General features: G+C 39.3%; 1 protein-coding gene and 1 long non-coding RNA gene across 3 annotated transcripts; both read right to left on the reverse strand.

The window, feature by feature from the left end:
• Positions 1-2,052: 2,052 nt before the first annotated feature.
• Positions 2,053-6,066, reverse strand: LOC130989072 (peptidyl-prolyl cis-trans isomerase CYP40-like). 2 transcript variants are annotated; one of them, XM_057913047.1, is made up of 9 exons: positions 5,515-6,062; positions 4,293-4,793; positions 4,016-4,103; positions 3,861-3,913; positions 3,314-3,418; positions 2,935-3,010; positions 2,557-2,594; positions 2,416-2,484; positions 2,053-2,318 (listed from the first exon to the last, which is right to left on the reverse strand). In XM_057913047.1, the coding sequence occupies exons 1-8, from the start codon at positions 5,683-5,685 to the stop codon at positions 2,431-2,433; spliced, it is 1,086 nt and encodes a 361-aa protein (XP_057769030.1). In that variant the 5' UTR covers positions 5,686-6,062; the 3' UTR covers positions 2,053-2,318; positions 2,416-2,430. The 2 variants fall into 2 exon arrangements, with proteins under 2 accessions (XP_057769030.1, XP_057769029.1); XM_057913046.1 differs by lacking the exons at positions 2,053-2,318; positions 2,416-2,484; positions 2,557-2,594 and having other exon boundaries at positions 2,747-3,010; positions 5,515-6,066.
• Positions 6,067-12,177: 6,111 nt separating this feature from the next.
• LOC130989073 (uncharacterized) lies at positions 12,178-13,617 on the reverse strand. Its single transcript, XR_009090444.1, has 2 exons — positions 12,676-13,617; positions 12,178-12,467 (listed from the first exon to the last, which is right to left on the reverse strand). It is a non-coding gene; the product is annotated as an uncharacterized LOC130989073 (long non-coding RNA).
• Between the last annotated feature and the right edge of the window lie 212 nt (positions 13,618-13,829).

Raw genomic sequence — 13,829 nt, forward strand, 5'->3', positions numbered from 1 at the left:
TAATAAAAAATTATGCATAAGAAAAAATGATAAAATATTATCTTGATCTCTTTTTTTCATCATATATTTACTAGAGATAAAAATAATAAAAAAAACATTGGAAAATATTTTTACACCCCTACTGTAGGATAATATTATCCAACATTGAAGAGAAAAAAAGTGAAAATGAGCTGACCGAGAAAATTTTCCATCTTGCCTGGAGAAAATTTTCCATTAAACATGTGAAAATGATGAAAAATGGATGAAAATATACATTTTCTCTCATTTTACATCAAAGTAAACGCACCCTTAATTAATTACAAAAATTCCCTCAAACAAAAATCACAAAAGTCGAGCTAAAGTTTTTCAAGACAGCTTATCAATTTCAAGTTTAATTGATATTCTTGAGTCAACTAACCAGCTTTATGACAGTATGATCAGCTGTACTAATCTGTAATTGGCATCCCTACTAATATTTCATGTCCAGACCATTTTTCAACGTCAAATTGTCTAATCATCTGTAGCTGTAATGTAATTAACATAACAATCTCAACCTAAATTCTTGTCTAAACGCGTCCACAATGAGTCAAAGCGGACAAAGAATTCTTGTGATTTCCAAAGCTCAGTTTTCGGCAACAGCTAACTTTTACATCTAATCTAATAAATTCCTAAATGGACTACCGCAAAATGTTTACTAAAAACAAATACTCCCTCCGTCCCCAAAATAAGTTCCTCTTTTTCCATTTTGGGACGTCCCCCAAATAAGTTCCTCTTTCTTTCTTTCTATTTTTGGACAACTACCCTACCACTAATAATACTTTATTTATTCTTACTTTTCACTTTTCACCACTCCCAATACTAATTATAACACTTTTTCACCTTTTCACCACTCCCAATACTAATTATAACATATTTTTTCTCCACTATCAATACACTTTACCATTTTCCTTAAAACCCGTGACGTCCCCAAAGAGGAACTTATTTTGGGGACGGAGGGAGTATCAGCTTACATGCTACAATCCTTACACATCTAATGAAGATATATATACAATAAACCTTTATGATAACAAAGATAAAATCACAATGAATGGTACAATGACAGGCCATTCAATCAAACTATAAGATGATATAGATCAGATGGAAGCATATACTTCAATGCAAAAGCAATGGAAGACGTCTATGGTGAAAACGCAGAGTATTGTACAGTAAAGGGGAGAGCGAAAGAAGGCGATATCAACGATTTATTGACAGCCAAAACTGCAGAACTGGAAAGAGTCAAGGAAGATCTCAAACAGGCTAAAGAAGAAGCAACACAGTCATGGTTAGATTCTCGACCACTGATTGATGAGCTCGAAAAGATGCAGGCAGAGTTAAACACTATGAAAGACCGAGTTCTCAAGGCAAACAGTATCATCACTGAGCTTCAAGCTCAGCTGGGAACTACGGAGATGTGCATCAAGTCAGCAAAGGATGAAGGGCAGAATATGCGCATGATGATCAATGACAAAAATCAAGCTGTGCATGTGATGCAGGAAGACACGGAACAACTCAAAGCAAAGATAATTAAGAAACGGAGGAGAAGATCAAAACTGAAGCTAGTCTTGCGACTCAAGAGGCAGACTCTTCAGACATTGGAACTTACTTGCGAAGCAATAGAGCTGGAATCACAGGCCTTTAGCACATCATTGGCTCAAGCTCTCTACTACATAAATAACTCAGAAGCAGCTAATGTAATGATCCAGCTGACTCAAGAAGAGTACGGCTGTCTGAAACAAGAAGCCAACAAACAAATTTCACAAGCAGAGTCACGAATTTCAGTATCTGCGGAGGAGAAACTCGCAGCAGAGAACAACAGAGACTTGGCTTTCAGGAGACTGCAAAGCTTACATCCTCACAACAGATTCCGCCAAACCAACGTGAGAGGACAAACAACTAACAAGGAAAATTTCACAAACAGGCAGGAATATGTCAGAGCAGGAAATCCAAGCAAACATAGACAGGTTTTTAGTGGTGGGCGGAAGTCGCCAACTGGAGTTAATATACGCAAATCCAAACACTACTATAGTTTTCATGTAAAGAAAAAGGAATCCATCTTTTTCAGGATCAAAACTTTCATTGTACGAAGTTTAAGAAAGTACTTTAAATGACTCGCAGTGTAAAGATTGGTGTAATCTCTCCTCTCTTCAAAAATATTCCTTTGCTTAGAAGTCTTTTTTGCTTCCGTGATTATACTGCTATATACCATAACTATGACAAATTTTCAGTTCCAGAGTTAAGTGTAATGCTGTCTTGATCATCCATTGAAAAGAGTTAAACTCTGTGTTCAAGTCACCAATAGCCTGCATTAGATTTAAAATGAATGGCAAACATTGCTCAGTTATGATAACATATGGGCCGGAAGAGAGAAAGAAAAATCCAACAAAAGAATACACTTACAACGAAAACTTCCATTTACTGAAACATTTTTGAGAAAGCTTTTTTCTCCAGGTCATTTCTATCAGCAATCTGTGAATATTTGAACCATTAAATTTATTGAATACATGTGATTAGTTCATACAAGACTTGGAAGTCACTTACCTTCTTCTTCGCAATAGCAAGCTCCTTCTTTATACAACCTTGAAAAGGGAAACGAAACTTTTATTTCTTCCAGTTAAGTAGAATTAATTGCAATTTCGCAAATTATAGATTTTAAAAAGCATTAAAGTTTTGTTCAATATTTTTCCTAGATTTAGCTAACCCCACAAAGAAGAATAGAAAAGGCATAGAGTTGTGGTCATCATACCATCACTTTTTGTAAAATATATTTAGCTACAAAATTACATTTGCAATCTCGAGGTCTGTTGTTAAGTACACAAATTTGAATGGTAAAAGTTATGCCAGCAATGCAGAAAAGCAGAAAGTATTGTTCCATAAAAAGAGGAATAGGTCCTCTTTTCCACAACAATTGCTCTTTACCATCAGTCGGTTCCAATTCTAACGCTTTTTGAAAACTTTCAACTGCTGCATCTATGTTGTTCAGTGCCATATATACCTGAAAGACAAATTGAAATCAGCAATTACACATCAATTGGGCATAGAAGACTTGATTTATTGGTGGCAACTTCGGAACATGTGGATCTGGAAAATGGTGACACAGTTAAACTAGTGATTGCAACAACTAGAAGAATTATTCAACAAGCATGCTGCTAAAATTGAAGTATATCCTAGTACAGGACAATTTGTGTACTAGACATACTCATTACTCATTTTGATGGTGTATAACCTGTATTATTTATTTCAGAAACAGAAACACATATAACTAGTACTTTAACAGAAAATTAACACGACGACCAACCTGGCCTTGACGGTAAAAAGCTTTTGGATTATCTTTTGTTTCACGAATTGCAAAGTCAGCATCTAGCAATGCCCCATCAAGATCACCTAACTTCATCTTACACATCTGAAGCATGACAAGAGAAATGAAATCAGGACCAAGGCTATGAATGAATCAGATCAATCTAAATAAACTAATGTTCCAAGTTTTTTAGGTATGTCACCTACCTTCACAGAAACATAGTAGAGATATTTAATCATTTATAAACGGAACCAACCTCTACTGTAATAAAACTAATATCACAGAAAATGTGAGTATTTTGTGCCCTTTAGTGGGCGCTGCGGGAACTGGTGGTGGAGCATGAATACTGTACTTAATCCATGTAAACAACATAGTTACTATAAACAGATGACAGGGGTGCAGCAGAACCCAGTTCCTTAGCTTTTTGTTCCGTCTCAGAACACATCAATTAGCAGTGCCCCTTGAATCTGATAAACGCGTACAAACACACACACAGAGCTAAGGAATTTACAGAACTATTTGTAAACACAGAGCAAAAGAAACTTACACAACTATTTGTAAGGATTTGAGACTTTATTTTCCTCAGTAGTTCACTCTGTTCTGTAAAAACATGCAATAAGATACTATAAGACACCTTTAAATACATCCATATTCAAGCATTGCATATTTTCAAGATTAGTATCTACAAGAAAACAAGGTAACCTTGATCAAGGTCAGGCATCTCCCAGCACAAATCCTGATATTTGATGGCCTTACGATACTTTCTTATAGCCATCTTGAAGTCTTGTTTCTGCATAATGCAAAGGGCATACAATCATAAATGTCGGAGAAGAGTGAATAAGCATCCCATTTGAGGCCATCTGCTTCTACCCTAATACTAGTCACAAGTAGTAGAACAAGATAACACGATGATACACTCGGGCAAAGCTTCAAGAAGCCCATATATTAAAAATTTTATTGCTATGGTAAAAGAACATACCTTGAAATGCATATTCCCAATGATTTTGATAGATTCTATAGCAGAAATTACCCATGAATAAGTGTCAGGTTTAACATCAAGGTCCATAGGCGAATCGGGGTACAAATCACCATCTTTAAAGAAGTTAACCGTCCCATCATCCCCTCCTTCAGGAATTTCTCCACAGTCCACAATCACAACGTCAGCAGTTGGACAGTAATCTTCTGTTACTGCAGTATACTCTACTGCACGAAGCACTCCAAATCCTTTTATCAACTTGCCAAAGACAACACACTTCCCATCTAGGTGTGGGGCCTGGGTCGTTAGAATCGAAAATTGAGACTCGTTGCTATTTGGACCATTATTGGCCATTGATAGCATCCCTTTCCTCGTGTGTTTTAGCTCAAAATTTTCATCCTCAAATGTCAGTCCATAAATGGATTCACCAGACACGCCATTTTCAACAGAAATTGCACCCCCTTGCACCATAAAACCTCTGATAATACGACCGAAGCGTGAACCCTGTATCAGACGCATTGCTCAGCTTGAGAAGCAAGAAGGAACAAGACCTCATAAGGACATTTTGAACTCTGAATCATTTTTTATTTGTTTAGTAGTAGACTGAAGGAATCATGATCATATCTCATAACCATGACTAGAAAGACCAAATAATGGTGGTTGTCACAAAACGTTTTGTTAGAAGACATAGAGAACACTTTTATACGGTGGTTTTCAACTGTTCCAACCATTAACACGAATAAAAAACAACAAACCCGAAAGCTTCTAATCGTGGGTAGAATGTTGAACATACAAAATACAAACTAAATGTTAGATGTCGAATATGTACAAAATACAATATGACTAAACGTAGAATGTTGAATATACAAATTGTTATTAGATAAGATACTTTGAGTACATATAGTCAACATCTTGCGGCAAATCAGTCCAAGAATTTCAGAATAAAACAAACCTAAACTAAAATAACCACAGGAAATCATCTGGAGAAGTGAGTTCCTAATTCTTAATTATTTTACTCTCTGGACCTTACAAAAAGTTCAAAGAACCATACAAATCAAACAAATGAGTAAGCCAAACGTTCTAGATTCAGTAACCCTCGCAAACCGAAATGCGAAACGTCAAACATCAAAGTTGATGCAGGCATCTATAAAAAACCAAAACACAAACACAAATCAGGGCAGTGAAAATGTATTCAAATTTTCCGCAAAGTTATATGTCAGAAAACCTTATAGTGAAGAGGAACGCCGGTGACGGAGCCGACGCCTCTCTCTCCGGTGCAGAGAGCTCTGAAATTATCGACGGTCTTCGGCACCACGTCCTTGTACAACTCCACCACCATTCTCCCCTCCAGTTCTCCGCCGATGCTGACATCCAAAAAGCACCGCGGATTCACCATCTCCAAACTCTCGCCGGAAATAGATTGAAATAGACGAAGTTTGCCGAAGCGAAACACGCAGCAGTGCGTGCGAATGTGAGAAATCGCTCACGTCTAGTTGATTGCTAAACACCGAAACCGTTTTGTGTGCGAGACGAAGAAATGCTCTGCGTATCTTGTGCGGAAAGAATGCAAAATGGAGAGGTACAATGGCGCACCAGCGTGGGAGTAACCGTCTCTGCATACATATATACAAATATGAATGTGTTTTTGTGCAGCAATAAATGCACATCTACAAAAGCGATTTTGGTTTTCATTTTTAACTCTCAAAGTTTCAAATAAAATCCGTAGTAATTTGGGGTCGCGCAGAGATTCTCTCTTTTTGGAAAACTTACAAACCGCGCACATTAATTTCCAACTATCAATGCCAATACATTAATAAATGATTCGTGTTGCAGGTAGTTTTCTGTCTTCTCTTTTTTCCTTTTTAAATTCAAAAGGCGCAGTTCTTTCAACTTTTGACCCGGTTTTGATATTTATTCACAAAATTTGATATAGTTTTATTAAATTAAAATTTTATTAAAAGAGAAAGAACAAAAGAAACCCTTGAGAGCACAACGAGCAAACTAAGGGCCGAGCCTTGTTAAAACCCTTCTAAGGCAAACCCGCGAGGAAAAATCCTTAGAAGGGAAAAAGAGTACTCGTAAACAAGAGAAAAGTGCAAGGAAGCGGAGGTGAGACGACTTTAAAGGCTCCGGCCTAACCATCACCCCTAAATCGCTCGGCTTCCCAACACAGACAAAAGGAACAAACACATAGCAAAAAAGAAAAAAGCCAACAAAAGAAACAACCCCGCGCCACAAAAACCAAAACGCACTAGAAAAGCGCATCCGGGAAAAAAGGAGATAGCACTCCGAGATTCAGCATATCAACGACAGAAACCACTGAATCCCACCAAAAAAACCGACCCCGAGAAACGGGGCCGAAAACCAACGGAGTCCGACCAGCAACGCCCCCGAGCCGAGCTCACCCAAACACGGAAAGGCTCAACTGACACTCCATCCCTCACAACACCAGACCAACGCCAGCCAACACCCAAAACCTCCGACCCCAGCAGCCCCATCACCCACGCAACACCCAGCTCTGAAACGAACTGAGCAAGACCAGGAGCACCCAGCCTCAACCAATCGCCTGCCAAGTGTTCGGCTGACAAATGTTGTTAGCTGACTCGGTGGGTTGATCTCCATCGGGCACTAACCAGAGGCGTTATAAGGGTGCTCGGCTAGATGTGTTCCGGAGCATGTGAAATATAAGGACCTGTCTGGGTAGCATCCCGAGGTCAAAGTAAACTTATTTGGGTTACGCCCTCAGTTCAAGTAAGCGGGAGACAGAGATCCGTCGGTGGCTAAAAGGTCCGGGATCACAGCGAGTAACAGAATAGAGTGTGCAAACGCGCGCAAAATAATTAAGTATATTATGAAATGTTTTAACATGCCTAGAAGTTATTTCACTTTAAAACCTTCTAAGTCATGTTAGTATGATTGGATAAACTGCTCTTACAGGTTATGAAATGTTTTAAAGTTGCAGCCTACTAAGTACATTAGTACTTAGCCCAAATATTTTCAAATGTTTTTCAGGTTAACGACAGGTGATGACGGAACGAGCTGAGGCTAGAGTTCAACTCCTTATTTTGACTTCCGTTGTAGAACTAGCCAGTATATGTCTTTTGTTTCCTTAACTTAAGACCTTTATGTTGTGACTCTAAACAATATCTTTTGTTGAGCCGAGACTATTAATTCACAAGTATTTCATTCTATAAATGTTAGTTATCTGAAGCATGACACTTAACTTGTGATCCTGAAGTTATTATGTTTGTTGATGGATTCGTATCACTTGAATACCTGTCGTTCTTCATCCAAAGGGGCTAAGCCCGATTGTTATCCATTTTATTCGGATTTCACAAGGTTTTTCCCTTGTTCATTTTAAATGATGAGTCGTACCCCAGTTATAGTTATTGTTTCAAGAATTGGGGTGTGACACAAATAAACTAGTAAGTTCGGATAACTTCGACTTAGCCAAAATAACAAAAGACTTCCGAGTACGGAGCGGAATAAGGGTTCTGATTACATGTATGAAGACATGTATCCCCAAAGTTCATTATTACATAAAACTAAGACAAAAGGGTTCCGCTCGTCACTTCATCACCACCGGCAGCTGCTCAACCTGCACATTTAGAAGTATATGCAGGGCTGAGTACAAAAGTACTCAGTGGGCACGTATGCCTAAGTATAAAAATACATGCTAAATAAAACTGTGAATTGTCATGCCATCATAAATAGTAAAGCAAGGGATTTTTCGTTGAATGAGCCCAAGCCTACTGAAATCATTTGTGATTCTTAAAGTTCGACTGCAGTCTAAGTTCTCTGGTAATCTATCATATCTGAAGCTCTATGCCGGAGAGGTGGCCACCTCTCACGGACACTTGACCGACCAACCCGCTTGATGACTCACGGTCACTGGTGTACACTAGCCCTGGCAGTGTTGGATTTGTATACTGAAAGCAAGAACTTTCTATGCTTGTATACATTGGTTCCTGTATTCACTATTTTATATCCTATCTGATTGTGTTCATGATTGCATATGTATGTTCTTTATCTCTATATAAGTAGATTATATGGTGTGTTGTAGATCACAGAAGACCGTATAATTGGAATAACCTTAAGAGATATAATATAATCACAGCCGAAATAACTTTAGGACAAGTTATTGGTTTAGGATGCGGTATAGATGGAAGTAGTTTGTCTTGACTACTTAATTATCTATACTGGTACGTCATAACGTATTGATAGGACCACAGTGAGATGTATTCTTCTATCTGACTTAAGTGAAGAATCAAGGTCTCAGTAACTTATATGATATTAATACTAATAAGATTTCAGATATATATGTTGATTCGTTTATCACTTTGATTTACTATGAGCGAGAGTTATATAGTAACTTGAGTACTCTATATCTTGGGTGATAGCGGTTAATATATGATATTTGATTATCTGTATTAGTACTCGTATCCGATAGAGGATAATCACATCCCCTTAAGGAGCTCAATAATGTTTATTGCGTTAAACCCTGCAGGTTGATTAAGTTCAGGCGCAATAATAAGGTTTGAGTGGTACTGCTTAAGGATTACAAAAGAGATTAATTAATTTAGGCTGTCAGAGCTCTAATTAGTTAATGGATGTCGGATATTTTAAATACGAGAATTTAATAAGTCTAAATACAAGCCCCGACTCAACACCGGCAATAAAGGGGTAAGTCAATATCGGTTCTCTAGTGGAATGAACTGATATTTATAAATTAATTATGGTCTGGGCTGACCATAGATAAATTAATTTATTTGAGGCCCATCTTTATTCCTTGTATCTGGTCCCTGGACTGGCCCAATGTCTCCTAGCCCAAGTAGGGCTAGAAATCGTCCCTGCATAGAAACTGGCGCCCCCTTCCTTTGTTCTGTATTATAAAATACAGATGTCAGCTCTCAGGAAACACACACTGATAATTATTAGGGTTTTTGAGAGCTCAGGAGGCGCAGGAAACTGTAGGAAGATTTCTAGCTTGGGACTTTCATAGCTCGTTGTCCATCCAACGGTGAAAGCTGAGCGGGATATAGTCGAGAAGATCAGAACTGGAGTCTTTCGACACGATCATCAACGATCTCTGCATCCGCGTCACAAGTAAGTAATTCCTAGCACCTATGTGCAGCTGTTAAATTCATAGGAGCATGTTTAAGATTAATCGTTGTATGATAAATTAATAATAAACAAGAAACGATCATCGGGCAAAGCAAAACATTAATTCAATTTAATATTCCTTCAATTGGTATCAGAGCCCTGGATTAATTTCTTGGCTCTATTATTAATTTATGTACGATTAATAATGTGCGTTGTTTTTACTGCTGTTGTTCTTCGTGGTCTGTTGATTCGTGGAATACGTCGTTTGACGTTGTAATTGTTTTTCACCACGAGAAAATCCGTGGTTAGATTAGGTTTTTCAAATTGTATTTGTTTTTCCTTGTAATCTGTAAAACTGAGGAACGAGACAAGAACGACGACGAATCAACGATGGATGAACGGTGTAAGAAGGAGACGTGCGGGCTGCGTACGGGACCGGGCAGTTGGGGCTGCGGGCGCCGAGGGGCTGCGCACGCGCGGGTGTTAGCACGCCGTGCGCAGCGTGCCCAGTCAGGCGCCGCGCGGCCGCTGCTGCTCTCGGTGCTGGATGCTGGTGGCGAGGCGGGGCGAGGCTGGACGGGGGCGAGCAGGGGCGGTGCGCGCCCAGGGCTGCGCGTGCGCGCCCGGCGGGTGTCGCGCGGCCGCTGCTGTCTGCGCTGCGCGCTTTGCGCGCTGCGCGCCCGGTGGGCGTCGCGCGGCCGCTGCTGTCTGCGCGCCGAGACCACCGAGACTGGCTGCTGCTGCCGCTGCTGCTGGAGGCGCCGAGGAGTGCTGCTGGTGCTGACGACCGGAGGCTGCTGCTCACGCTGGAGGCTGCCGCGCCGGGCTGATGCGCGCCGGACCGCTGCTGGGCTGCCGACCGGTGGCTGCTGCAGCGGCGCCGTGCGTGCTGTCCATGGGAGGTGGCGGCGGCAGCTAGGGTTTTCCAAACCCTAGCTGCGTGTCTCAAACCCTAATTCCAAAGACGGGCCTAAAGTGTTCGGGCCAAGTTTATGTTTTTGGGTTTTTCTTTTTATTTTATTTTTATTTAAAATAGAATAGATGTTGGGATTCCACGAATGGGTCACGAAGAATTTTAATTCTTTATTTATGTTCTTTGCATGCCGTGGTGTTAATCCCTTATGCTCTTTACCTGCTTTTGTTCGTCTCTGCTTGTTAATATGCTTTATTAACTGCGCTTAGACAAGCATGATAGTAGGTTTATCGTTTTCTTAAGCATGTTTTAGAATTCTGCGAGCATGTTTTACATGTTGCGTTCTAGTAAAGCATGATTAGGATTATGTGCTTGAGCATGTACAAACCTTTTGAATTAAAAAGACTAAGCAGTTTTAATAATTTTAAGCAATTAAAATTATTTCTAGACCTCCACATGCGGTCTCTAGACAAAATGATTAGCAATGTGAGTAAACGTCCACCCCACGTGGCTTACTTTATATTTGTTTCTCATAAGTTTGTCAGAAGAGGTTTCTATAAAAAATATTTAAACCATTAAAGTAGTGGGAGTTATGCAGTAAACGTCCACCCCACGTGGCTTACTTGTGTAATTTTCACAAGTACTTTGGAGAATGGAATTAAATAAGATAACCAAGAAAATTAAATTGAAAGCGGCATGGTCCGAGTGAGTATGTCAATTTCGAGAATTTAATTTTCAAGGTTAAAATGTGGTCATTGCTTAGATATCATATCAAGTACAATGTACAACTCCCAAAGGAGTCCCTTCTTGATGATGATATGGTCTAGTTAAGGTGCCAACTATTAGTTTCTTTTGTCAGAAGGTTAAGTTGACATGGAAATTAAATGACTAGGTGAATAGTCTGGTTGAGGAGTTCGTGTGTAAACGTCCACCCCACATGGCTTGCACATGGGATTCTTTGAGCGGTTGGAGGTTTCATTAATATTGTTTTATCAAAAGGTTACAATATTATTGTTACGAATTATGTGCTTCATGTTCTTACATGTTTAAATTGTTTACTTTCAGATATGTCTATGTCTCCGATCATTAATATTCTAGCAAACAATCCTCTCACCGGTCCTAACTATACCGAATGGAAACGCCACATAATGTATATTCTTGACGCTGATGAGCACAGTTTTGTGCTTACCACTCCACGTCCCGCGCCCTTAACTGACCAGTCGACCGATGCGGAACGTGAGGCGCATAAGAAGTGGCACAAGTCGAATAATATGGCCAAGTGCTATATTATGATGACTATGTCGCAAACTTTGCAACTCCAGCATCAGGTCATGGATGACGCGGCTGGCATCATGTTAAATCTCACTGAGGTTTATAGGGAGTCTGAAAGATCTGCCCGCTTTAACATAATGAGAGAAATCTTAGCATGTAAGATGAGCGATGGCAGTTCTGTGCACGATCATGTCATGCATATGATAAATTTGTTTGACAGGCTTGATCTGCTAGGAGGAGGTATCGAAGGCGAAGCCAAAGTCGATATCATCCTCAACACTCTCCCCAAATCTTATGAGAACTTCCGTCTCAATGTCGTTATGAGCAAAGGCCAACTATACTCTTAATGAACAAGTTTATTTTAGTTTCCTTGTTTTTAAGTTTCCTTGTTTTGACGTTGTTTCCTTCATTAGATTAGGGTTTAGTTTTGCCTATATATATGGCTGCATGTGACGCAGCCCGACGCCTAGCCAGTGATAGCGTAGACCGGGTATCGATACGACTAAATAAATTAATAAGGTAAAAAGAGAAAACTAGATCGAACGTCAAGCGGAAGCAATCACTGAAACGTGATAAACCAAGAAAGATGACATCATCATCAATAAAAATATTATTGGCTTTATAACTTTTAAATCATCGATATTCTTGTCAACCTTTACAAAGTAGACATAGCTAATTACTCACAATGACTTGGGATATACAGAGTATCGCAGCAAAATGCGAACAGACTATATGTATGAAGACATATAGCCAGGAGTAAATTTCTTGATTAAGTTCAAAATAAACCTCAACATCTTGATGTTACTGCAAGGAATATAATTATGGTACAATGACGATCATCCAAAACAAAATCCCTGCCAGCACCAGTCCAATCTCCCTCCTCGCTTATCCTGCACGTTTAGAAATACATGCAGGGCTGAGTACAGAATACTCAGTGGACATATGCCGAAAATCAATGAAACTAGCTCTTAGAGCTATAGATTGAACTTGCCACATAAGCAATACACATGGATTTTACTCAAAAGAACCCGTGTAAGCAGTTAACAATCATAAACATCATAAATAAATGACCGGTCAAAATTCTCGTTATGTATGTACCACATCTACAAATCATCATCATTTAAGGTGCTGAGAAGTAGGCCTCATTCTCAAGTACCGTGACCAGCCGACCCGAAGGACAGCTCACGGTCACCTCTGTGTACACAATCCCGCTTGTGGCAGGACCCGAATTCGTCTCATCAGTAGAGGGTGACATACAGGCTCGTCGTCATCAAAACTTGGCAAGTCAATTAGTTCAACATCAATAAATCTCAAAATATTTATCAGACTCATAAACATCATCAACAGTAATAATTTTCATCAAACTGAAATTGACAGTTAAATCACATCATTTATTTCATTTCGTATAAGAGGCCTACGATACGCAGGGGATCTCTATATACGTATAGTAAAAATAATGCCCACCTGATGTCCTAGCTTACTCTCGTAGCGTTCGGGGTGGACTCACTTCCGTCCTCTGCTCGCATCTTCAGATATCATAACATCGAATATAGTTCATGGGGTAAAACAAAAGGAATCAGTCAGAAACTTCCTTACTAAGAATATCATTCTATCTTAGTAATATTACATTACTTCTCATTTCTACACTCCGTCTCACTCGCTCTCATATCGTAAATGAAGGGTTGTATACTGAAAGCAAGACTTTATGCTTGTATACATTGATTCCTTAGTTCACTGTGATTCTTCTATCTGAAATATTGTTATTGCATAATCCTATTATAGTCCAATTTATCTCATACTATAGATTATATGGTGTGTTGTAGATCACAAAAGATCATATAATTGGAAAAAGTTGAGATATAAATTGAGTTCACAATCGAGGCAACTATGGACGAGTTGCTGGTTTAGATTGTAGCATAAATGGATAAATAGTTTGTCTTGGCTATTTATTTATGCTAGTACCTTCGTGTATTGAACAGGATCACAGTGAGATGAATTCTTATATTCTGACTAATTAAGAATCAAGATCTCGGCCACTTAAATAGTCTTAACCTTAGTTGGATTAATCGGTGTGAATAATTGATATGATCCTTGCCGATCAATCGAACACCACGCAAACGGAAGACTTGAAAAACGAACAGAAGATGGAATCCCAAAACCTCTGAATCTAACCCACGGAATGATTTAGGCGAACGAATCCCTAAACCCCAACGTGAAGTTGACGCAGCAACTCGGGGACGATGAATGACACG

The sequence above is a fragment of the Salvia miltiorrhiza genome, chromosome 6, assembly GCF_028751815.1.
Source record: "Salvia miltiorrhiza cultivar Shanhuang (shh) chromosome 6, IMPLAD_Smil_shh, whole genome shotgun sequence".
NCBI classification, from domain to species: Eukaryota; Viridiplantae; Streptophyta; class Magnoliopsida; order Lamiales; family Lamiaceae; genus Salvia; species Salvia miltiorrhiza.